Below are 20,809 nucleotides of genomic sequence, written 5' to 3' on the forward strand. Positions count from 1 at the left end.
ATGGCTGCTTGTGTAATGTGTAGTAAATCCCTAAAGGACACCTACGCTCTGGTACAGTTTATAATGTATTGTTAATTCATTTCTATTTCTGAGTTATCTGTGATTTACTGGTAGCAATGTAAGTTACTTATATAGTAGTTGAAATCTTGTGAAGATAAGAATTTCTCAAGAATAGTGGAGATAGTACTCTTGGAATATTTAGTTATTTTCCTCTATTACTTAGCGTTGTTTTACGTAGATATATGTCGCCATTCAGTTGTGTGATATTAAACATAATAACATACATTTGCATACAGTCACCTACAGCTTTGTTTTTCTTTGCTACTCTAGTAAGATGCTATGACTTGAATAACTGGAAATATCACAATCCATCAGGGTTTCTTAATGTATCTGCAATACACTAAGCAGTTGCTGGCTTGTTGTTAGTACAACCTTTTCAGATGGAATATTATCTATTGTACACATGGAAAAATTGCATTACTATTTATTTCTGGCCTCAAGAGTTCTTGGCTCTGTGTCCTGTGCATACACAGAAACTGTTCTTTTTCGCTACTCTTTTTCTTTATTCTCTCATTCTTTTCTCTCACAACTCACATCTTAGAGCATAAATGCTGCAACTTCAGAAAAATAACTACAGTACAAACAGTATTGTACAGAGGCAATATTGAAAGATTGAAGCATGGCTGTTGGCTGCACTTCCACTATTGGTCTTCAGATGGTAGCCTAAACCCTGTTATGCAAATCCATGCACTTTGTTTTCATCAATGTTGAAATGATAACATTTCTCTTGTAATTTCTAAAGTGGGATTGTTTTAAGAACAAACTTTGTGAGAGGTAACATGAAAGATGTTTGCAAAATGAAGCAAAAAAAAAGTGGAATGTCATTTAATTCTTAAGGTTTGAGCATATATAATTCAAAAAGAACATATGGAACAAGAGAGAGAGAGATGCAGAAGAAAAATAAGAGCTTGTGAGATGGCCTGGCAGCTTGTGACTCTGAAACTGATCCTGAGACAGAAAAACAGGCAAATATTGTGTAGGAAAGTCTGGGACACTGCTTATCAATGATACAGAAAACATGGCTTGTCTAGACTAGTCAACTTGGCTTTTCAATGTCTGTATTGTGCAGTAGTCATGCTACTTTATTTGCCAGATGCTTAACATTGATTTGGATAGCAAACGTGGAAGACGTACGAGAAAGAGAATTTCAGGTCATCATAAACAATAAATAAGTTGAGTTCTTTTCCCTTCTCTTCATCATTTTGTGTAAGTTTTCCTGATACTATCCATTACATTCTTTTTTGTGCCTAATAGAATCCTTTAAAATCTCTTCAGAAGATATAAAGAAGGGACTTTACAATGTGCAGCTAAACCCTTAGGTTCAACAGATTTCCTTACTTTTGCAATGCCTTTTACAATCTCTGTTTCTCACTAATCAGAATTCACATTCAGATGTATTTTGTGAAAGATTAGGATTATACATTTATTTGTGGTAACTTCAAAATATCATCCAGCTCTTGTAATTTTCCTTCTCTAAGGCAACTATAAGTGAAAACTAGAGACAAAAAAGAACATGTTCTCACATCCTGATTTGTCACCAGGTGAGCACATTGGATTAAATCTTACATACCTTTGGTACTCAAAACTTCCAGGAAAGTTAACAGCAGTTTTGCGAAAACATGGAATGTAAGGGTCAGGGTCATTCTGAAGGAAAGGAATCCATGCCATGTGCTGTGCAAATCATGTCTATCTCTATATTAGTGCTGAAATTACTTTTTAATAGGTCAGATAATAGCCACTTTGATTTATATTTTAAACAAACAAGGAACAGAAAATGTGGGCAGAACAGAACTAAAACCAAAGACAATGTAGAGATTATTCCTGTAGTCTTTTGGGGAATGTTGTTAGAAAAGGCTAACGTTAGATCTAGGGTCATCAAAAGTCAGATAATTCAGATTTGGCTACAAAGATATGTGTTATGTTTTTGAAAATCTAGGAGGACCTAAAAGGAATAAGAAAAAAGAAGTGCAGGATAGTGTCTGTGGCAAGATGACAAACCTCACTTGTCAAAGTAGAATGTCTTGTTTCCTTATATTTATAGCAGGTATTTGAAAATGTGAGTTTCCTGGTTGTGGGTAAACTATTTACATGTATTGGCTTACCTAAACTATTTCTTTAGCACTAGAAAGAGCAATTCATGCTAACTGTGCCATATGTAATACCGATACATCCCCTTAAACCACACAGTGGTTTAGCACTGATTTATCACTATTTTGTTCCTATTTTGCTGCTGTTGTTAGACACTACTATGTCTAACATATTTGATCAAATTGTGTTTTGCATTTTTTTCATGCTTACTTTGCTACTCATGGCCCATAGATACAAGAGAAAAACTGTGCATGAGGAGATGAAATCAAGGCATTCCAATACTCAGAAATTATCAGTCAGAAACAGTTCAGGTCAGAAGTAAGAGAAATCAAGACACTAAAAAGGGGCATGACTGTCATCTGGGATAAACAATTTGCAGTAAAAGACTGGAACAAGGAACACTTGTAGAGGAATGTAGCACTAGAATACTGTCGGGAGATAAAGGAAGGCCTTGAGAATTAGGGCTAGGATCTAGAGTAACAGTGTGACTCAGAAGCAGTGGAAATGGGTACCAAGAGCTAACACCAGATATAATGTAGGTGAGAAACCACATGCATTCTATTACCTTTGCAAATTAATTCTATATGAATGATAAAAACATTCTTTTGCAGTATTAAAATTTTGTATTCATATTGATGGGTAAAGGAAAACTGTTGAGCCAAATCTCCAGCAGTCTGAAGAATGAGAGCTGTAATGAGCCCTCCTCCCTCCCCCCACTGCATAACAATTTAGAGAGTCTGTCTGAGGTATTGGCTTGCAGTTGTTTGAATTGCCCTGGCTGCCCAGGAAAATAGAGATTCTGTTTGTCTATCACAGCACTTAACTATATCTAACTTTAGATCTAGGGTCATCAAAAGTCAATATCTAACTTAATATTCAGTATCTAAATATCTTACTCAACTTTGAATGAAGTTGCTCCCATTCTCAAGAATATTAGGAGGAATGTATTACTGATATTGTTCAAGAAACCAACATTTTGCTCGTAACACCTGGCTGCCTTTATCTCTCAGTGTAGCAAGAAAATCACTCTTCTCATTATGACAGTTTAACCTAACACCTCCTCCAAAAATTGGATGCTTCAGTTAATCTAACATTTTAGGATGCAATTCCTCAATTTTGCCTTGAAGCATTGTTCTTTTTCTTTGTGGTGACTTCTGTTTCCATAAACAAGATACATCATGAGTTTGCCTAAGTTTGGATGTAAATACTGGCTTACTAAGCTTTAATATCCTCTACATAAACCAATAGTTTTGAGGAGATTACTCTGCTCATTCTCCAATAAGTGTGGAGAAACAGTGAGAGACTGTAGAAAATTAAAAGGAAAATGAAATATGCAAACTTCATATACTAATTTACAGAAACTCCTCTTCCAGCTCATAAAGTGACATGATTTTGTTTGACGTGGAGAAGGTGGAGCCTATAATGACTGTGTCTTTAATGGAATTTGCAGATAGTTGGAGTGGGAGGTGTGTCCTCCTCCATACTGCCTTACCTGAGCACAGGGCACGTTTCCACATGTTCACCCGGCAAGAAGGTGTTTTGCCTGACTTGCTTAGCTGTCTGTTTTGATATTGGTTGTATGTTGCTCCCCAGAGGAATTCAGAGGTACATAAGGAGGATGATTACTTCTAAATTCCAGACATAGAAATGAAATGCTAGAAGCCTAAGACTTCAGTGCTGTACTGACTTCCTCAGTGCTGTATAGGGTCTTTGTGAGGGGTACCCTACTACTGAGCTATTTCTAAATCAGGCACACCTTTGGGTTGGGCTTATTTTGGAAACTAAGTACTTGATGAGGGCTGAAGTATGGTCTGCTAGAGAGAAGTGATTTTGTTTTTACATGTACTTTCATCAGCTGATGCAGCTGAAGGACAGTGTCCTCTGCAAGTAACACATCAGGGGGCAGAGGAGTGGTGTTTTGTGAGAAGCCTTCCCTGGCATGGTTTTTTTTCTTTTTTTTTTTCTTTTCTTTTTTCCCCATAGCGAGGATTACTGGCTTTCAGACAACTAGGAAAGAAAGATAAAGGGACGTCCAATGGGGGTACCTTTATTTGGTGATAGCAAACCCTTCTATTTCCGGATCTGGAACGGACTAAGTCAGAAGTTGCAAGGCAAAAAGTCCTGGGATAAACATCTGGATGAAATCTACTTACTCCAGCAGAAAAGGTATGGTGCTGTTTCTTGTCTACCCTTGCTTCTGCTGCTTTCTCCTTGTAGCTCATTCTCACTCTCTTCCCTTAGGCTCTTCTGCCAGCAGATAAGCTTTGAAAAAACTTTAGATCACTGTTCTCTATCAGGCAACCTCTTTCAAGGTGGAATGTTCCTGGAGTTCCAATGTTATCTGCTTTCACATATGGGTTTACTAAATCTCAGTTGAATTACTCTGAGTGCAGGACTTCAGCCACAAATTAATAATATGTGCTTTTTTTCGTTCCTGTTTCATTAGTAAAGCTCACAACAAAGTGCATGAGTTGGGTTTTGTTTTGCTTTCATTAGAAACATATGTGGCATTTAAACTGCAGTCAGATGTATGTGAAATGATGGCTTTTTAAAGGGATTCAGTTTTTTTTTTTTTATTCCTCTGAAGGTTGCCCTTATTATAGGATAGAATGAGCTTAAAGTTCTATAATCTGATGATTATTTGCTTCATCAGTTTGACTGCTATTTCGAGCCCCCTTGGATCAGGTGCAATTATCTATAATTTAAAGAATGAATCCTCCTAGACCTTATGTTATCAAGAAGATTGCTTGTGTTTTCATGTGTCATACTGGATCAAGGCTCTTTGCTACTGTTCTGCAGTGCTGCTCCTTCCACACACAGTGGTGCAGGAGTATTCATGGAAATCCAGCTGAATCTGTTTTTCATTGTTCTCATTTCTGCATGCAGAAAAACTGCATCAGTCAAGTAAAAAAATTGTTCCCAGTCCTCCACTCCTCCTTCTTCTTCTTCTTCTTTTTTTTTCTTTTAATTTCCTTACAAAACTCCAAGCATCTCTGGGGAGAAAAATGTGCCTACATGGGACAAAATCTGTCTCTGTGTATGAATACACCCAGCCATGTACAGGAATAAGTAGGATAGTACCTGAATATGAACAAATGTCTGTATCTATCTTTAGGGAAAGAACTTCCAAATACTCATTTAACTCTTCACTGAAAACCAAAAAGCCTGTGCTATTTTATTTCAAAGCAGTGAAACTTAAATACACTTAAAATAGAAGGGACAGTAGGAACATCTGTGTGTCCATTGAACTCTGAATTGCTTACATTTGTGTACGTTCATGAAAAACATAGGTAACTGAAAAATAAGTTCTCAGTAGATTCTGTAATCTCCAACTGAACACACGCAAGCAAAAAGTCTGACAATGTTAATGTTTTTACAGTAGTAACATCATCTTCCCAATTTTAAATAATACAGATGTGTCAGAAAACTCTGGAGCTTCCTAATCTAATCAGTACCTCAAAGCTGAGCTGTTGCCAACTCTAAATCATACTGCTTTGGCCCTGTGTAATTGAGTCTTAGCCTCCCAGGAGAGAGATTCTACTACCTCTTTAGGAATCTGTTACAGTGTTATAGTATTTTGCTGATAAAGGTATTGTGCTTTGTTTTTCTTTCCCACTAATATTCAGCCTGAACTTCTGAATTCATCATTTGGTGTTGCTTTACCATTTACTATTACCAAGGGGCCAATGTATGGCCCCTTCCTCTTTTTCACTCCTCTTCACATAGGCTGCTATTAGGCTGCCTCACGATCTTTTCCTGTCAAGCCCAGCTACCTCAACCTTTCTTCATACTGAAAGTCAGTGGTAAATATGTTACTGTTTATCTGTGGTGCTCTGCCTTCATGATTTTGTGTGTCATGACTCTGTGCTAGAATGATGTTGGTTTTTTTTCTGAGCCACAATTGATGATGATAAGGCCTGGAAGCTGAGTGGGTAATTCTCACATTCACTGTTGTTGCCATTTATTCTCCTTCATCATGTGTATTAGTTTGTTAAATCTTGTTGGCATTTGATCTCAGCATTATCCATAGTGGGGTATTTCTTTGGCTCAATCCTGCACTGTGTAACATTTCCCAAAGTGACATCCAAGTTCATGAAATGTGATACAATCTTCTAATGTCAGAGAGGACTAAGAGTTTACTTAGCCTTACTCTGCTGGTTTCTTCCTGTTCAAGAATCTCCTTACCTAACTCATAGCTCTGTGTGAAGTTCTGGTGACAGAGGTCACAGCTCATAGGTGCTTTCCAGAATTATCTTTGGTATTAAACACAGCATATGAACATTAAAAAACAAACAAACAAAAAAAACCCAGCACAGTTCATGACCAGGTTTAAAAAAGAGATAAATAATTATGCAAATGCAGGGCTGATAAGGGTGAAGAAGAACCAGATGCCTGTCACAGCCAATAGGTCTTGCAGAAATGATAAGAGCCATTGGTTTCTTGGTTTTGTTGTTACTGTTGGATTGCTGTTGGTGGTAGTCATGATTGTTTTGTTTGTTTTTATCTGGCTTTTAGTGTTAAAAGTTCTAAGGAAACAGAATCTCCCTCACATGTTATTTTAGAAACTCCACCATATGTGAATTACATTGTTCATTAAAAAATAATCGAGAAATAAACTAAAGCAACTGACTGCATGGATCCATAATGTTCAGTTTTATTTCTCTTTCTGCTACTGCCTGCCTTTATAACTTGGGCTGATAAATTATCTATATGTCTCTTCTATCTCACAGATGCTTCTCAGGAGTTAGTGGTATCACTTGACTTTCCTGGGATGCTATGAGGCTTCATTGTTCTAATAACAATAAAACGTTTAATATATGTGGTACATTTCATCACATATATTGAAGCCCTTTTGCACATGAATTAAATGTAGATATCTGCGTTCTAAGAAATAACGCATCAGAGGTGCTTGGAACAATTTACATATCTTGCAGAGAGCAATCTTATGGCTGGCAGAAGTCAGTCCAGCCATGCTGTGGTAGAAACCTTGTAACCTCTTTTGTTGTCTTAACGTTTTGTTGCTCTTCAGTCTCACAGACATTAGTGAAGTTCTTTGCCGACATTTTTTTGTGGAAACAAACAACACAAACAAAAGTAAGCTTAATTTGGTGTTATTGAACTGGGCTGCTTAAGTTGTACAGGGACACAGAAAGCCTTTGCGTTCTAGGCAAATCTTCCCCAAGCAGACAGTGAATGAGATATCTTACCATAGTTCTGCTTTTCTTTTGTCTAAATAATGTTACTGAATTTTCAGTGCACAAACTAATGTACAACTCTTATCTGAAAATCCACAGTGCCTGTTAATATTAATTGGTTTCTTTGCTTCCAGAGATGACGGTGAAATTAAGATGCCAGTTCCATTTGTAATACTTCACAGTAATGGTTCTCCTGAGCAGTCAAGATGGAAAGAATAGTCTATTAGAAACTCTTCTGTAACGTATAAAATAAAGTCAAAGGCATCACTGGCAACATTTTTAGTCATTTTAGTCTTATGCTATTATGACTTCATCATAATGGAAAATTTCAGTCTAATAACAGAAAGCAAAACCTATTAATCTCGGGTGTAAAGGTCCTCCTGAACTCTCAGCACGCAGACAAACACACATCTGACCCCACTGCCCAAGATGTGGCTTAGCCTCATAGATTTTGGAAGGTACTTGTGTATAAGTTTCCTTATGAAGAGGTCAGCATAAAATTTATGTATATATGCAAAAAAAAAGAATGAATTAAAAATTGTTAGAGAAAGCCAATTAGATATTAGGCTGAGGAACAGAACTTGGAATAAAACAACAGCAATGAAAACACTTTATTGAAAAGGTTCGGAAGCTTTGATGCAGGATGAGTTTGTGTTTAAAAGCATATATTTTTAATTAATAATTCAGTGATAATAAATAATAACTAGACTCTAGTGAACTATTCACCCAGTTCTAGCATAAGATTATTTTTGAGGTGCTCTCAGATGCTGATTTTTTTAGAAGGACATTATTGCTGGGAGGTTACCCTGCTGGAAGTGATATAGTAAGATTTCTGCTAGTTAATGTAGCAGACAGCTTAAATACATGAAGGAATAAATCTCCACTATCGGTTTCATGTCTAATAATACTGTCAAATAGTAACCCATTTTATTGATTTCCAGAGAAGCTGTATTTACTGCTGGCTGAAAGAGCTTCAACATACATGGACAAGAGTTTCCAGTTAATTTGCTGAGTCTTGCTGTCAGTGCTGAAGAAATTTGCTGGCCCTGCATCACTTGTCCAAGTGCCGTTCATTTTGTACTATTAATTCCTAATGCACTCTTTAGAACCTAGCTTGATGATTGTGTTGATCCTCTTGCTGGCTGATTTGCTTCTATCTAAGCAGTCCCCTGATCTCTTGAAGACTTGCATGTACTTACATAAAAATGCTAGTGCAGAAGGAAAAGAGAAGATGAATCTTCTTTGGCAATGTCATGATGAATTGTAGAGCGTGGATATTCTAAGAACCACAAGAGATTTCAATAAAGTTGAAACAATATTTTGCTGATGAATTTATAGCACAATGCAAATAACTACTTCAGACTGTCTTTGACAGACTTAACTGTAGAGATAGAGTGAAGCTAGTAGATGCCAATCTGAAATTGCATCAAACGTTAGGAATTGCCATGGGAATATCTGAAGAAGTAGAATCTGAGAAGGGAAGGAGGTGAAAGAGATTCTCCACTGTACCTCTGGTGAGCCTAGTTTTGAAAACAGAGGCTTCAGATAGCTTGTTTTCCAAACAGTTCATATATTTACCATATTTATTTTATTTTTTTTTATTTTTGAATTGTGGAATCATAGTATGGCCTGGTTTGGAAGGGGCATCAAGGATCATCAAGTTCCAACCTGCCTGCCACAGGCAGGATCACCAACCTCCAGATCTGGTACTAGACCAGTTTGCCTGGGGACCCATCTGGTATTGAACATTTCCAAGGATGGAGCATCCACAGCTTCTCTGGGCAACTTGTCCCAGCACCTCACCACTCTCTCTGTGAAGAACTTCCCCCTGACATCCAACCTAAACCTTCCTTCCTTGAACTTAAAACCATTCCCCCTTGTCCTATCACTATCTACCCTTGCAAAAAGTTGATTTTCCTCCTGTTTATAATCCCCTTTTAAATACTGGAAGGCTGCAATGAGATCTCCTTGCAGCCTTCTCTTCTCCAGGCTGAACAAGCCCAGCTCCCTCAGCCTGTCTTTGCAGGGGAGGTGCTCCAGCCCTCTGATCATCTTAGTGGCCCTCTTCTGGACCATCTCCAACAGCTTCACATCTTTCCTGTATTAGGGGACCCAGACCTGGACGCAGTACTCGTGATGGGGCCTCACAAAGGCAGAGTAGAGAGTCACCTCCCTATCCCTGCTGGCCACTCCTCTTCTGATAGAGCTCAGGATATCACTGGCCTTCCGAGCTGCAAGAGCACACTGCTGGCTCACGTTCAGTTTTTCATCCACCAGGACCCCCCAGGTCCTTCTCTGCAGGGCTACCCGCATGGAGTTCTTCTCCCAGTCTGTATACATATTTGGGGTTACTCTTACCGAAGTGCAAAGCATTGCACTTTGCTATGTTGAATCTCATTAGATTCACATGGGCCCACCTAGCTTGGTGTCATTGTCAAACTTGCTGAGGGCACATTTGAGTCCATCATCAATGTTATTTATGAAGAGCACCGGTGTGAAGACAGACTGCTGGGGCACACCGCTCGTCACTGACCTCCACCTGGACATATTGCCATTCAACACAACTCTCTATCTATGGCCTTCCATCCTATTCCTTATCCACCAAATAGTCCATCCTTCAAATCTCAATATCTCCAATTTAGAGATAAGGATGTGGTGGGCAACTATGTCAGTGGCCTTGCACAAGTCCAGGTAGATGACATCAGTTGCATTCCCTTTGTCCACCAATGTTGTTGTTCCATCATAGAAGGCCACCAAATTCATCAGGCTTGACCTTCCCTTGGTAAAGCCATGCTGGCTGTCTCGGATCATCTGCTCATCTCTAATGTGCCTTGAAGGACCCTATTAATCATAATTCCTATTTTTATAGTAAAGTTAAGATTTATGGAATTCTTCTTGCGTTCTTTATATCCTCTTAAATGCAATGAGCAGGATGGGCTCCAAAAGCCCTAAATCCAAAAGTATACATGTTACCATCAGAGAGTGTTTGTGAAATCCTTAATCTTGTTTGAAACTGTTTTACAGGACTCTCTCAGTCAGCATCTGACCTACATCCTACCTTGCATTTGTTTCACAATGGATTCTTGGGTGTTTCTGATTTTGCCCTTACATGTATTGAAAAACAACTTACAGCTTCCTGAGCATATAATGGAATCATTTATAATGGAAACTGAATTACTGAGTTTCCCTTATAACTGAGTAATCATAAATCGTTTTGGGTTGGAAAGGACCTTTAAAGATCATCTAGTTTCACATGCCCTTCCACCTCTCCTACACCTCCATAGGCCTGGACATCTTCCACTATATTAGGTTGCTCAAAGCTCCATTCTGCCTGACCTTCATCACCTACATGGATGGGGCATCCACCCACAACTTCTCTGGACAACCTGTTCCAGTGCCTATCAGAAGTACTTACTGTTTAGCTACGTAGCTGTGCTTTTCCTAAACGGTATAAGGCAATATCAGCACTGCTTAGTGTTACATGCCTAGCGTAAATGGGTAAATTAGGAGCTTGGTGTCAGTTGATTTCGTAGTTGATGAAGACAATAATTTAGAACAGCAGCTTAACTTGGGTGTTCTGACTTATCTTTTCAGGGCATCTGAATATGTCTCTTTGCTGAATCATTCTCTCTCCAGTGGTGTAATGGTACTTCATGGAAACTAAGCATGTGCTGTAGCAATCTCCGTTAAGAAACTGCTAACACTTTTTATTTTGTTGTTGCTTTGAAATGCACCGTAGAGATGTAGCATGTAAAAATTCATGCTATGCTTAATGGCATAAAGAAAATAGATATGCATAACTATTTAAAAATATGAATACTTTGAAGGTTCTAGATTTGTGTGACTTTTTTTATATATTAGTCAATTTGTGTCTTCCAGTACTCAACATTTATATACTCAGCACTTTGTGGTAATGTATTAAAATGAGTTGACTCAATGGTATGTTTTAAATGAGAATAAATAGTTTCCCCAATTACGGGCCAGAAAATTAAATGAGAGTAAAAGTATATGGTATAAACATCTAAGTCATGGATCTTTGGGGCATAAGAAGAAGTTTGCTGTGATATTTACCAACAACTCTGGGTTCTTCAGCAGCTTGCTTCTTGGCTTGGGATCTCCAACTCTCTGAGACAAGTAGGAGATTTCTACAAGGATTACATATGTTTGACAATTTTGCCCTCAGTTTCTACAAGCTGAATACAGTATTTGTTAGGTGTCTAATTAGCAGGCTTCTAATTTAATTAGTTGTTTAAATGAACTTTGGAGAGTTTTTTGAGAAAGGTTTGTGTTCTTCCACATCATCTCTTGCCCAATCCTTCCTCCTCTCTGAGGTCACTGAAGGGATAAAAGCCTACCCAGTAAAGCATCAACAAATTAATTGCAGCATTTCTTATACTATTGAAATCCCACCTCCTTCCCACTTTCTGTCTCAGAAAGTTACATTCCCTAGGAAAACAGAGTCTTCCTCAGCCAAAATTCTGGTAGAGGTGGCAAGCTTGCTTCACTGATGATGAATGTTAGAGCATTTGCTCTGAGTGCCTCTTTATTTAATCCTTGTTTGTCTGATCCTGGATGCAATATTCACATCAAGTCATGTAATTAGCAACTAATGCAACTGCCAGATGAAAAGTAATATTTCTCAGAGCAACAAGGCCAAGAGTTTGAAGGATGCAAAAAATGTGTCAGAATGGCTACTTGATTTATTCAGTTTGGTTCTTTATATTATTAATTCATACTTCTGTTCTTTAGAGTTTTTCTAGACTAATTTCTACTGACTTAGACAAGGGGGTGCTGTTGGTAATAGGAAATGTTCCTTTTACTGAATGATAAATATAACATTCATTTATGCTTTTATTCTATGTAGCCTGTGGGCATTTTTTGTTTTGCGTTTTCCCCTTAAGTTTTCCCAGATGTATCATTATCCTTCTGGTATAAAACTATGCAAAGCTCACACATTTCAACTGGATTAAATTCAGGTATAACTGCATGTAAAAGGTGGTTTTTTGTTTTTGTTTTTGTTTTTTTGTTTTTGTTTTTGTTGTTGCCTCAAGATTCTATAGTGTTGTATTTAAAAGAACAAGAAAGAAATACATGTGGATCACTCTGAAAGCAATGCTTCATACTTACTTCTGTGAAAACTACCACAGATACAAAGAGCACAATAACATTATTTGATAAAGCAAATTCTCAGCTACAAAACACTATCTTCCAAGAGTCACCACCATTAGCTATGTGTTTTTGCCAGCAATGAACAAGAGCCTGTGCACCACTCTCATAAAAATCTGCACACGCAGAAGTGACCCACTGTTACTGTCACCACTGCTGAAATGCATCCATCACCTCACTGTGCTCACATCCACTGTTCGGTCTCCACTGTTTGGTTTAGCAAGTATCAATAAATGTCAGTGGGTGCAATTTTTTTTTTCATGGAGGAATTCAATGGCGCACCTTTGCACTTCCATGTCAGACACCTTTTTGTTGGACTGCTCCTCTATTGCCATCTGTTGCACAGCAACAAAATGTAATGGAATGTTGGTAGGAATGTTCAACCTTTTTTGCCATACTACCAACATCTGCCTCTGATGTGCCAACATCATAAAATAGAATCATAGAGTCATAGGAGGCATTAGTTTTGGAGCAGCCTCTGTAGATGTAGTTTTCAAGTTAAACGATTAATGTTTTGCCATTTTTACACCAGCAATTGAAGATGGATAGTTTATAGAAACTATCATGTCAGACAGAAACTGAAGAAGTATTCAGTATTGCAAGGACCACACTAAATTACAAGAGTCAATTATCCTCTGCTATGATCAGAACTACTGCCTAGGATATCACAGACTCAAAGAAAAGTTGAGGTTGGAAGGGACTTCTGGAGGTCACCTGGTTTCAGTACTCTTGCTCAAGCAGGGTCACTTACAGCAGGTTGCTCAGGACCATGTTCGGATAACTTTTAATTATCGCCGAGGATGGAGATTTCACAACCTCTGTTGACCACCTGTGCCAGCGCTCTGTTTCCCTCAAAGTAAAGAAGTGCTTCCTGATGTTCAAACAAAGCCTTCTATGTTTCAATTTGTGCCCATTGCTTCTTGTTCTGTCACTGATACCACCGAAAACAGTCTGGCTCTATCCTCTTTGTACTCTGCACTGAGATATTTGTGTACTTTGATGACATTTCTCTTGAGCCTCATCTGCTCAGTTCCAGCTCTCTGAGTCTTTCCTCATATGAAAGATGCTTCAGTCCCTTAATCATCTTCATTATCCTTTTCTGAACTTGCTCCAGTATGTTTTCCATAATGAGGAGACCACAACTAGGACTCCAGATATTGCCTCACCAGTGTTGAATAAAGAAGGGTCACCTCTCTCAATCTGCTGTTTGTGTCAGCAGGCCTTGATGGAGTGAAGTGTGGTGACTGTGCTTGTAAATTCTTAATCAAATCCAAAGGGTCTACTAAAATAACCTAGAGTCTGGTGGAAGAGCCATGGGTGTTCTCCAAATATAAGTGAATTATTTGGTCTGAAACTTGTCTAGTGGCATGCTCTCTCCTAGAACTGGCATATATTTCAGCTCTCATTAATTTCCTCAATTTTCTCAGCATTGGAGGAAAAAATAGCATAGCTAAGCTATTCAGTTTTCCTCACAACTTTCTATGAGAAGCTACTGTGTTTTACATCACATTCTTTTACCATATGAAGCCTTGTTAAGACATAACGGGGAATTCTTGTTTGTATCTTTTCTTTTTCATCCATTCGGATGCAGCATTTTTTTTTTTTTTTCCTGGCTACTGAGATAATTAACTTACTGGCAGGAGGGATATCACAACTCATCATTTTCTATCTTCTGAGCCTCAAAATATAGACCATATATATAAAACACACGCATATGTATAAATCCCTTCCTTTCCCTTCCCTTTCCTTCCCTTCCTTCAAAAACACCTCAGCTGATAAATGTGCACTACTGGTCTTTAAGGAAAAAATTGATCATTCATACTGTCTCAAGAAATATTCTGGAAAGACGCGCCATGTATTTGTCTGCCTTCCTTAGAAGCCACTTTTACTTCACTGCAGGATCTGTGAGTCCCCACTCCTTCAAGCTGCCAAGGAGAACAACATCCCAGCCATAACGAAACTTCTCGCTGATGGAACATGTGATATTTATCAGAGAGGTAACTCTTATTATTTTCTCTGAATTGTTTTTTGGGGGGAAAGCAAGAGCCTAAAACAATGAGTATAGTAGTATGTAAGCTATTTTACTGTGACATTCTCACTGGCAGAATCAAATGACTTAATCTATGTCAGCTGCTTTGCAACAAAATGATTTCTCTAACTTGAGTCCTAAACAGTTGGTAATGACTGGAGGTTTACAGCTTGAACAGGCCATTTTTACAGAGGGAGTGAAGGATGTGATTTACAGAGGTAGGTGGGCATTGCAAGGGCTGTGTACCCATTTCACCTCATGGCACTCACAAACGCCAGAAGTTTCTGTTCAGCATTCAGGTTTTGATGGAGTGAAAGATAGAGACAGTGCAGTTATGTGACTGTCACCACATTGTATGATGAAGTGGCACCTGGCCATACTCAAAGGAAGATTGAGCATTCCTGTAATCCTCCACCCTAATAAATCTTTGCCTGCTTTTATTCCATATTGCTGAATGTCTAGATGTCTCATGAGCTTACTTTACTGTTTCTAGGTGCAGTGGGGGAGACTGCCCTTCATGTAGCTGCCTTGTATGATAATGTGGAGGCTGCAGTGGCTCTGATGGAAGCAGCTCCAGAGCTTGTCAATGAGAGGATGACGTCAGAACTCTATGAAGGTAACATCTCAAAGAATGAGGAGGTTGTAACTTTTTCTGTTTGGGAAACTGGAATATACTGTTCCTGGTTCAATATATTACTAAACAGTTACACTGCAAAAACAATATACAAATAGCTCCTGACCCTTTGTGGAAGGTGGGGTTATATAAAAACTAGCTTGTGTAAGTATGCAAATGCATAAGTCACAAACCCCTAACTACAGGTGGGTCTGTTCACTATAGTGGGATGGCAATGATGTGTGCAGCTTTGCTTTCTGCCATAGACAAACCTAATTGTGTGACAAAGGAGTTACCTGCCTGATCTTCTTTGAAAAGACAAAAACTGGTTCTTTTGCTGGCAATTAATAGGGATTAAAAACAATCCTGGTTGCTGTTACTGAGTTTTGAATCAGAGCAATTTTTTAAAAAGCTAGAGTTTCTTATGTAATTCTGATTCACTGCCCAGAGCTATCTGAGAGAGTATTGAAACCACTAAAATAGTGATCAAGGGGTTTTAAAGCTTCTAATATCTACTTTGAGGTATTAGGGGAAGTTTGGGAACTTGGTTTTGATGCACTCTTCATGTCCCACAAAGTCCTTTCAGACTGATTCCTACCTGCAAAATAACCCACCTCTCCAAACGAACAAAAACCCCAACATGCAGAAAGTGCATCCTGCTGACTGAGTTAGCAGATTGTAAAATCTTTTTTTATGAATTCATGAAAAGATTTAAGTAGAACAAGACCACTAGTCTTAATTTATCTTTAGTCCACAGCAATAACTTGAAAGCTAAATCATATTACTCCTATGGATACCATTTCCCAACACTTGTATTTAACATGTGTTAAGCGTGAACTGCAGGCTGCCAATCAACCTGAAGTTTCCTGCTTAGAGGACAGGGTTTTATATCTGTGTTTTACAGGGCAGACAGCTCTTCACATTGCAGCAGTGAACCAGAATATCACTTTGGTGAAGGCTTTGCTCAAGAGAGGGGCCAATACCTGCACAGCACAGGCCACTGGGCACTTCTTCAGGCGCAGCTCCCAGAACCTTCTCTATTTTGGTACGTCCTTCTCTTCTCTCCTTGTTGCTAGGAGAAGCAACCAAAAGAGTCATGAGGGAAGCATGGTTCGGTTCCCATCTAAACTGCATAAGTAAAGGCTTCTGTCTTCAAGGGTCATCATTCACACAGTTCTGTCTCACAGTAAAGCTTCATCTAAGTGTGTAAATACCACATTAATAAAAATATATTAATTGAATACAATTTACATACTTGCATGTATACAAACATTACATATTGCATAAAAAATATAATGTTAATTTCTTCAATCTTTTTGTCCTTTCTGAGTATGATGAGTAGTGGGTCAGAAATCTCATAGGTTACTTTTACAGGTTCCTTTTATGGCTTCTCACTTTGTGATGTGGATTGTTTCTCCTCAGCATACTTCAGCCTCACTTGCATGCTAGGGACTTAATGTTGTTTCCTCCATCCCCTTCTTTGCAGGAGAACATGTTTTGTCATTTGCTGCCTGTGTGGGAAATGAGGAGATTGTACAGTTGCTCATTGAAAATGGAGCTGACATTAGAGCTCAGGATTACCTGGGTATGTGCCTAGTGAATTGCATACATTGAACATTTTAAACCAGCCTCCATCAACTTGTTCAGTGTGGAGAAAAGAATGCTCTGGGGAGACATCGTTGCAGTCTTCCTGTATTTAAAAGGAGATTATAAACAGGAAGAAAATCAGCTTTTTACAGCAGTAGTTAGTGATAGGACAAGTTGAATGTTTTTGAACTACAGCAGGGGAGATTTAGGTTGGATGTTTGTTAGTGAAAAGTTTTTCACTGAGAGAGTGGTGAGGGACTGATACAAGCTGCCCAGAGAGGTGTTCAAGCCTGGGTTGGATGAGGTCCTGGGCAACCTGATCCGGTGGGTAGTAACCCTGCCCATGGCAGGGGGGTTGGAGCTATATGATTTTTGAAATCCCTTCCCACACAAGCCATTCAATGATTCCATGATCTATGTACACACATATTTTTCTCTCACTACAAACACAGTTGAGATGAGGGATATGAGGAAAATGAAAGCCATCATTAATGGCATCAGACAATTGCCTGTATTTTCAGAGAGTTGTTATTCAATATGCAAGGACTGCTCCAAAAAGAATGCCTCCTATTTTATGATGTTGGTCCATGAAATCAGGCGCAGATGTTGGTGGTATGGTAGAAAAGGTTGAACTTTCCTACCAATATTCCATTACATTTTGTTGCCATGTGACAGATGGCAGCAGAGGAGCAGTCTGACAAAAAAGGTGTCTGACATGGAAGTTCACATGAAGCAAAGGTGTGCCATTGAATTCATCCGTGAAGAAAAAAAATGCACCCATTGACATTCACTGATGCTTGCTAAACCGAACAGTAGAGACCAAACAGTGGATGTGAGCACAGTGAGGTTCTGGGTGGTGTTTTATAGGTGTGGCAACAGCAACAGTGGGTTACCTCTGCTGATGCAGATTTTTATGAGCATGGCAAGTAGGCTTTTCTTCACTGCTGGTGAAAATGCACAGATAACGGTGGTGACTGTGTTGAAAAATGGCATTCTGTAGCTGATAATTTGCTGTATTAGAGTTATTGTACTCTTCGCACCTGAGGTAGTTTTTGTGGAAATAAGTGGGAGGCATTACTTTCAGAGTAACCTATGTATTTACCCGTTCTGATTTTTTAACAGGTAACACTGTTCTTCACATCTTAGTTCTCCAGCCTAATAAGACATTTGCCTGCCACATGTACAGCCTGATACTTTCCTATGACCAGAGCAAAGAGGGACCAAGATCACTGGAATTGATTCCTAACAATGAGGGGCTTACTCCATTCAAACTGGCTGGAGTTGAGGGCAACACTGTGGTAAGTTTATTTATGATACTGTTGCCTCCATATTAAAGACTTTATTCAGAACCAGAGAACTTGAAATAACATCACCCTGAACAAGGGAGTTTGTACACACTCTTAATGGGTTGAATTCTCGTATAAAACGTAAAAGCCTGTATAAGATATTTCTTTATCCTAGTGAGAGAAACTCATGCTTAAAGAATAAGTCTTTTGATCCAATTTTTGAAGCTTTTCGGTTAACCAGTTATTAGCGGAAAGATCCACCCAAAGCCTTTTTTAAAAGTCTGACTGAAGTTGTTTCTATTATGTAGATTTTATTTCCATAAATGTGATACACAGGGAAGTTCTCCAGATATCTGCAGACATTTATCTTTATGCAAGATCTCAGTATAAATTCTCATCCTCTGCTTTAATAAAAAGACAAAGATGGTTAGTGTTTCTTCTGTAGATCCACAAAGGACAATATGGTTTGCATACCTCTTTCCTGATAATCTGTAGAAAAGTATAAAAGGATTTTTCCCCTAATCAACATATCCACATAAAATCTTTTCCTTGGAGACATGACTGTGTCAAATAAGTTCAGCAGTTTGACTACTGTTAAGGGTGACCTACATATTTGCTTCCAAAGCATACAAACACAACATTTTCTCCTCAGTTTCAGATCTGACATAACTTCAAGCAGTCCCTCTTATTTCAGTGGAATCTCTATGTGTGGCTGCAAAAGCAAAATGGGACCCTTAGGCCTGTCAGACACTGCTGTGCTTACTTTTGGTATGTCTGGGATAATACCTGTGTTGCACAGCTGTAATACAGGCAACACTTTTTACTTATTAATATTTTAGCAAGCACCATGTAAAAACTCTGTATTTACTTTCACACAAGCTTAAGCATAAATGTGTTGAACATCGGTGGGTGAGTGTTTCTCTTTAAGCTCAAATACATAAACATCTAAAGTGAGGCCTATTGAGTCAATGTCTGCATTTCTGACACACAGGATAAGAAAACTGGATCTTTATTATGCCAGGTTTCCTATCTTGGCAGCCTTTGGGTGAAACCTTAACGCCTCAAAACAAACAAACAAAATAAAAACAAGTGGACATTTCACTCTTGAACAATCCATTTCACATTTATGAAGATGAAATAAGGGCTCTGGGGCTGCTGTTGTGGCCGTTGGTGGGGGCGTAGGTTGGGTTCTCCCCTCAGCGACCCAGCTTTATACTTTACTTCATAATAATAAATAATAATCAATCAAATAATCAAATGGATCAGAAAAAAGTTCTTCCCAATCTGGAAGGTGTAATTGTTCCTGAGAGATGTGAGAACCACAGCTAAGTTAAAGAAAAATATTTTGTAATGCAGAATTTTAACAAGTTCAGTGTATTTGCAATGAGAACAAATATTTACTGGAAAGCTTCTGATAATCCGTAACTCCCTTCTTTTCTCCTCAGATGTTTCAATACCTCATGCAGAGGCGGAAGCATAATCTCTGGTCCTTTGGCCCCTTGACCACTGTGCTCTACGATCTCACAGAGATTGACTCCTGGGCTGAAGATCAGTCCTTCCTTGAGCTCATTGTCTCAACCAAGAAGAGAGAGGTACTGTGGGCATGAGAAGTTTTCAATGTGAGGACTGTGGTGATTCTAAAAGGAGAAGAATGATGAGTTTGAAGGCTCAGGCTCTTCCATTTTATCCACAGGGCAAGGAGTTGTATCACAATGCAGGCAATACATGAAATATAGCAGCTTTTTAATAATATATTTATATTCAATGCTTTAGTAGTTTATTCTGAGATGGGAGATTGAAGATGGATTGAAAGAGCTGCTATTAACAGATCATGTGGAACATGTTTCAATAAAGGGTTTTTCCCGTGCTCAAAGATATAAATTACATGTACCTCTAGAGTAGCTTTAGCAAATAATAGCTTTATGTATCAGTGACAGTGATTAACAACATCCCTGTGAGGAAAACTATGTTAAGAAATCCTAAATTGGAAAGCACTTTAAAAACACTCCTTAATGCTACTATTTTCTTCATTTAATCACATTGGTTATCCAGCTTATGACTCAAAAAGAAGTGGGTGGATTATCTCTGCTGAATCAGAGATGAATCAGTAGACACTTTAATTATTAAATGGATAAATGCTGTAGTGGAATGCTCCCAGTTCTATATTATCTCCATCTATAAAAATTCTAGTTAAACTTCAGAAACAAAAGTTTCAGCAACTGGAGAACAATGTGAAGAAAGTTCATGAAATTCTCATTTGCTTATATTTAAAAACCTCTAAATTTGTATGCACAGAAATGCATGGGAAAGCACTCCATGTCATAAAAAAGAACAACCTTGTAAGTTGTCCAGAAGGATAAACCATAACCCTGAAAGAAGGAAGAATATTGTGTATCTGTCTTTTCCCAAAACATAGTGTATGCAGATGCAACGTTACCAATTGTAGAGAGTAAAGTGTTCCTAGAAACCATAAGGCTTCTTTGTTTTCCAGAATGCTCTTAATCATGAATAGTTGGAATTTCTGCATATATAACTAGAAATTTGTCATAGTGCTTGATATACCTTTGATCAAAAGTCTTTCCTGTCTCTTCTGGACACTTTGACTTATATCCCCTTCTTGCTCATTGCAGGAATCCCCTAAATGGCATAAGAAGTAGGTCTAGAAGAATTTAATTAAGTTCATAGCTCAAATTCATTAGCAGAAGTCCTACTTACGCTCTAAATGTCAGTCTTTTTGCAGAAATTGAAGGCTTGATATAAATGATTCAATTAAGCATCAACCAAA

At 38.4% G+C, this 20,809-nt stretch overlaps 1 protein-coding gene across 2 annotated transcripts in view; it reads left to right on the forward strand.

Moving 5' to 3' along the window:
* The first annotated feature begins 3,628 nt into the window (after positions 1-3,628).
* TRPV6 (transient receptor potential cation channel, subfamily V, member 6) overlaps positions 3,629-20,809 on the forward strand; it is a 33,341-nt gene continuing 16,160 nt past the window's right edge. The window contains exons 1-8 of one of the 2 annotated variants that reach the window (XM_004938142.5): positions 3,629-3,753; positions 4,132-4,314; positions 14,409-14,506; positions 15,032-15,154; positions 16,056-16,196; positions 16,638-16,736; positions 17,861-18,036; positions 19,470-19,616. In XM_004938142.5, the coding sequence (XP_004938199.2) occupies positions 4,184-4,314; positions 14,409-14,506; positions 15,032-15,154; positions 16,056-16,196; positions 16,638-16,736; positions 17,861-18,036; positions 19,470-19,616 (915 nt within the window). In that variant the 5' untranslated portion in view covers positions 3,629-3,753; positions 4,132-4,183. The remainder of the gene's footprint in view (positions 3,754-4,131; positions 4,315-14,408; positions 14,507-15,031; positions 15,155-16,055; positions 16,197-16,637; positions 16,737-17,860; positions 18,037-19,469; positions 19,617-20,809) is intronic. The other variant, XM_040655275.2, reaches the window with a different exon arrangement.

This window comes from Gallus gallus, chromosome 1, assembly GCF_016699485.2.
Source record: "Gallus gallus isolate bGalGal1 chromosome 1, bGalGal1.mat.broiler.GRCg7b, whole genome shotgun sequence".
NCBI lineage: Eukaryota > Metazoa > Chordata > Aves > Galliformes > Phasianidae > Gallus > Gallus gallus.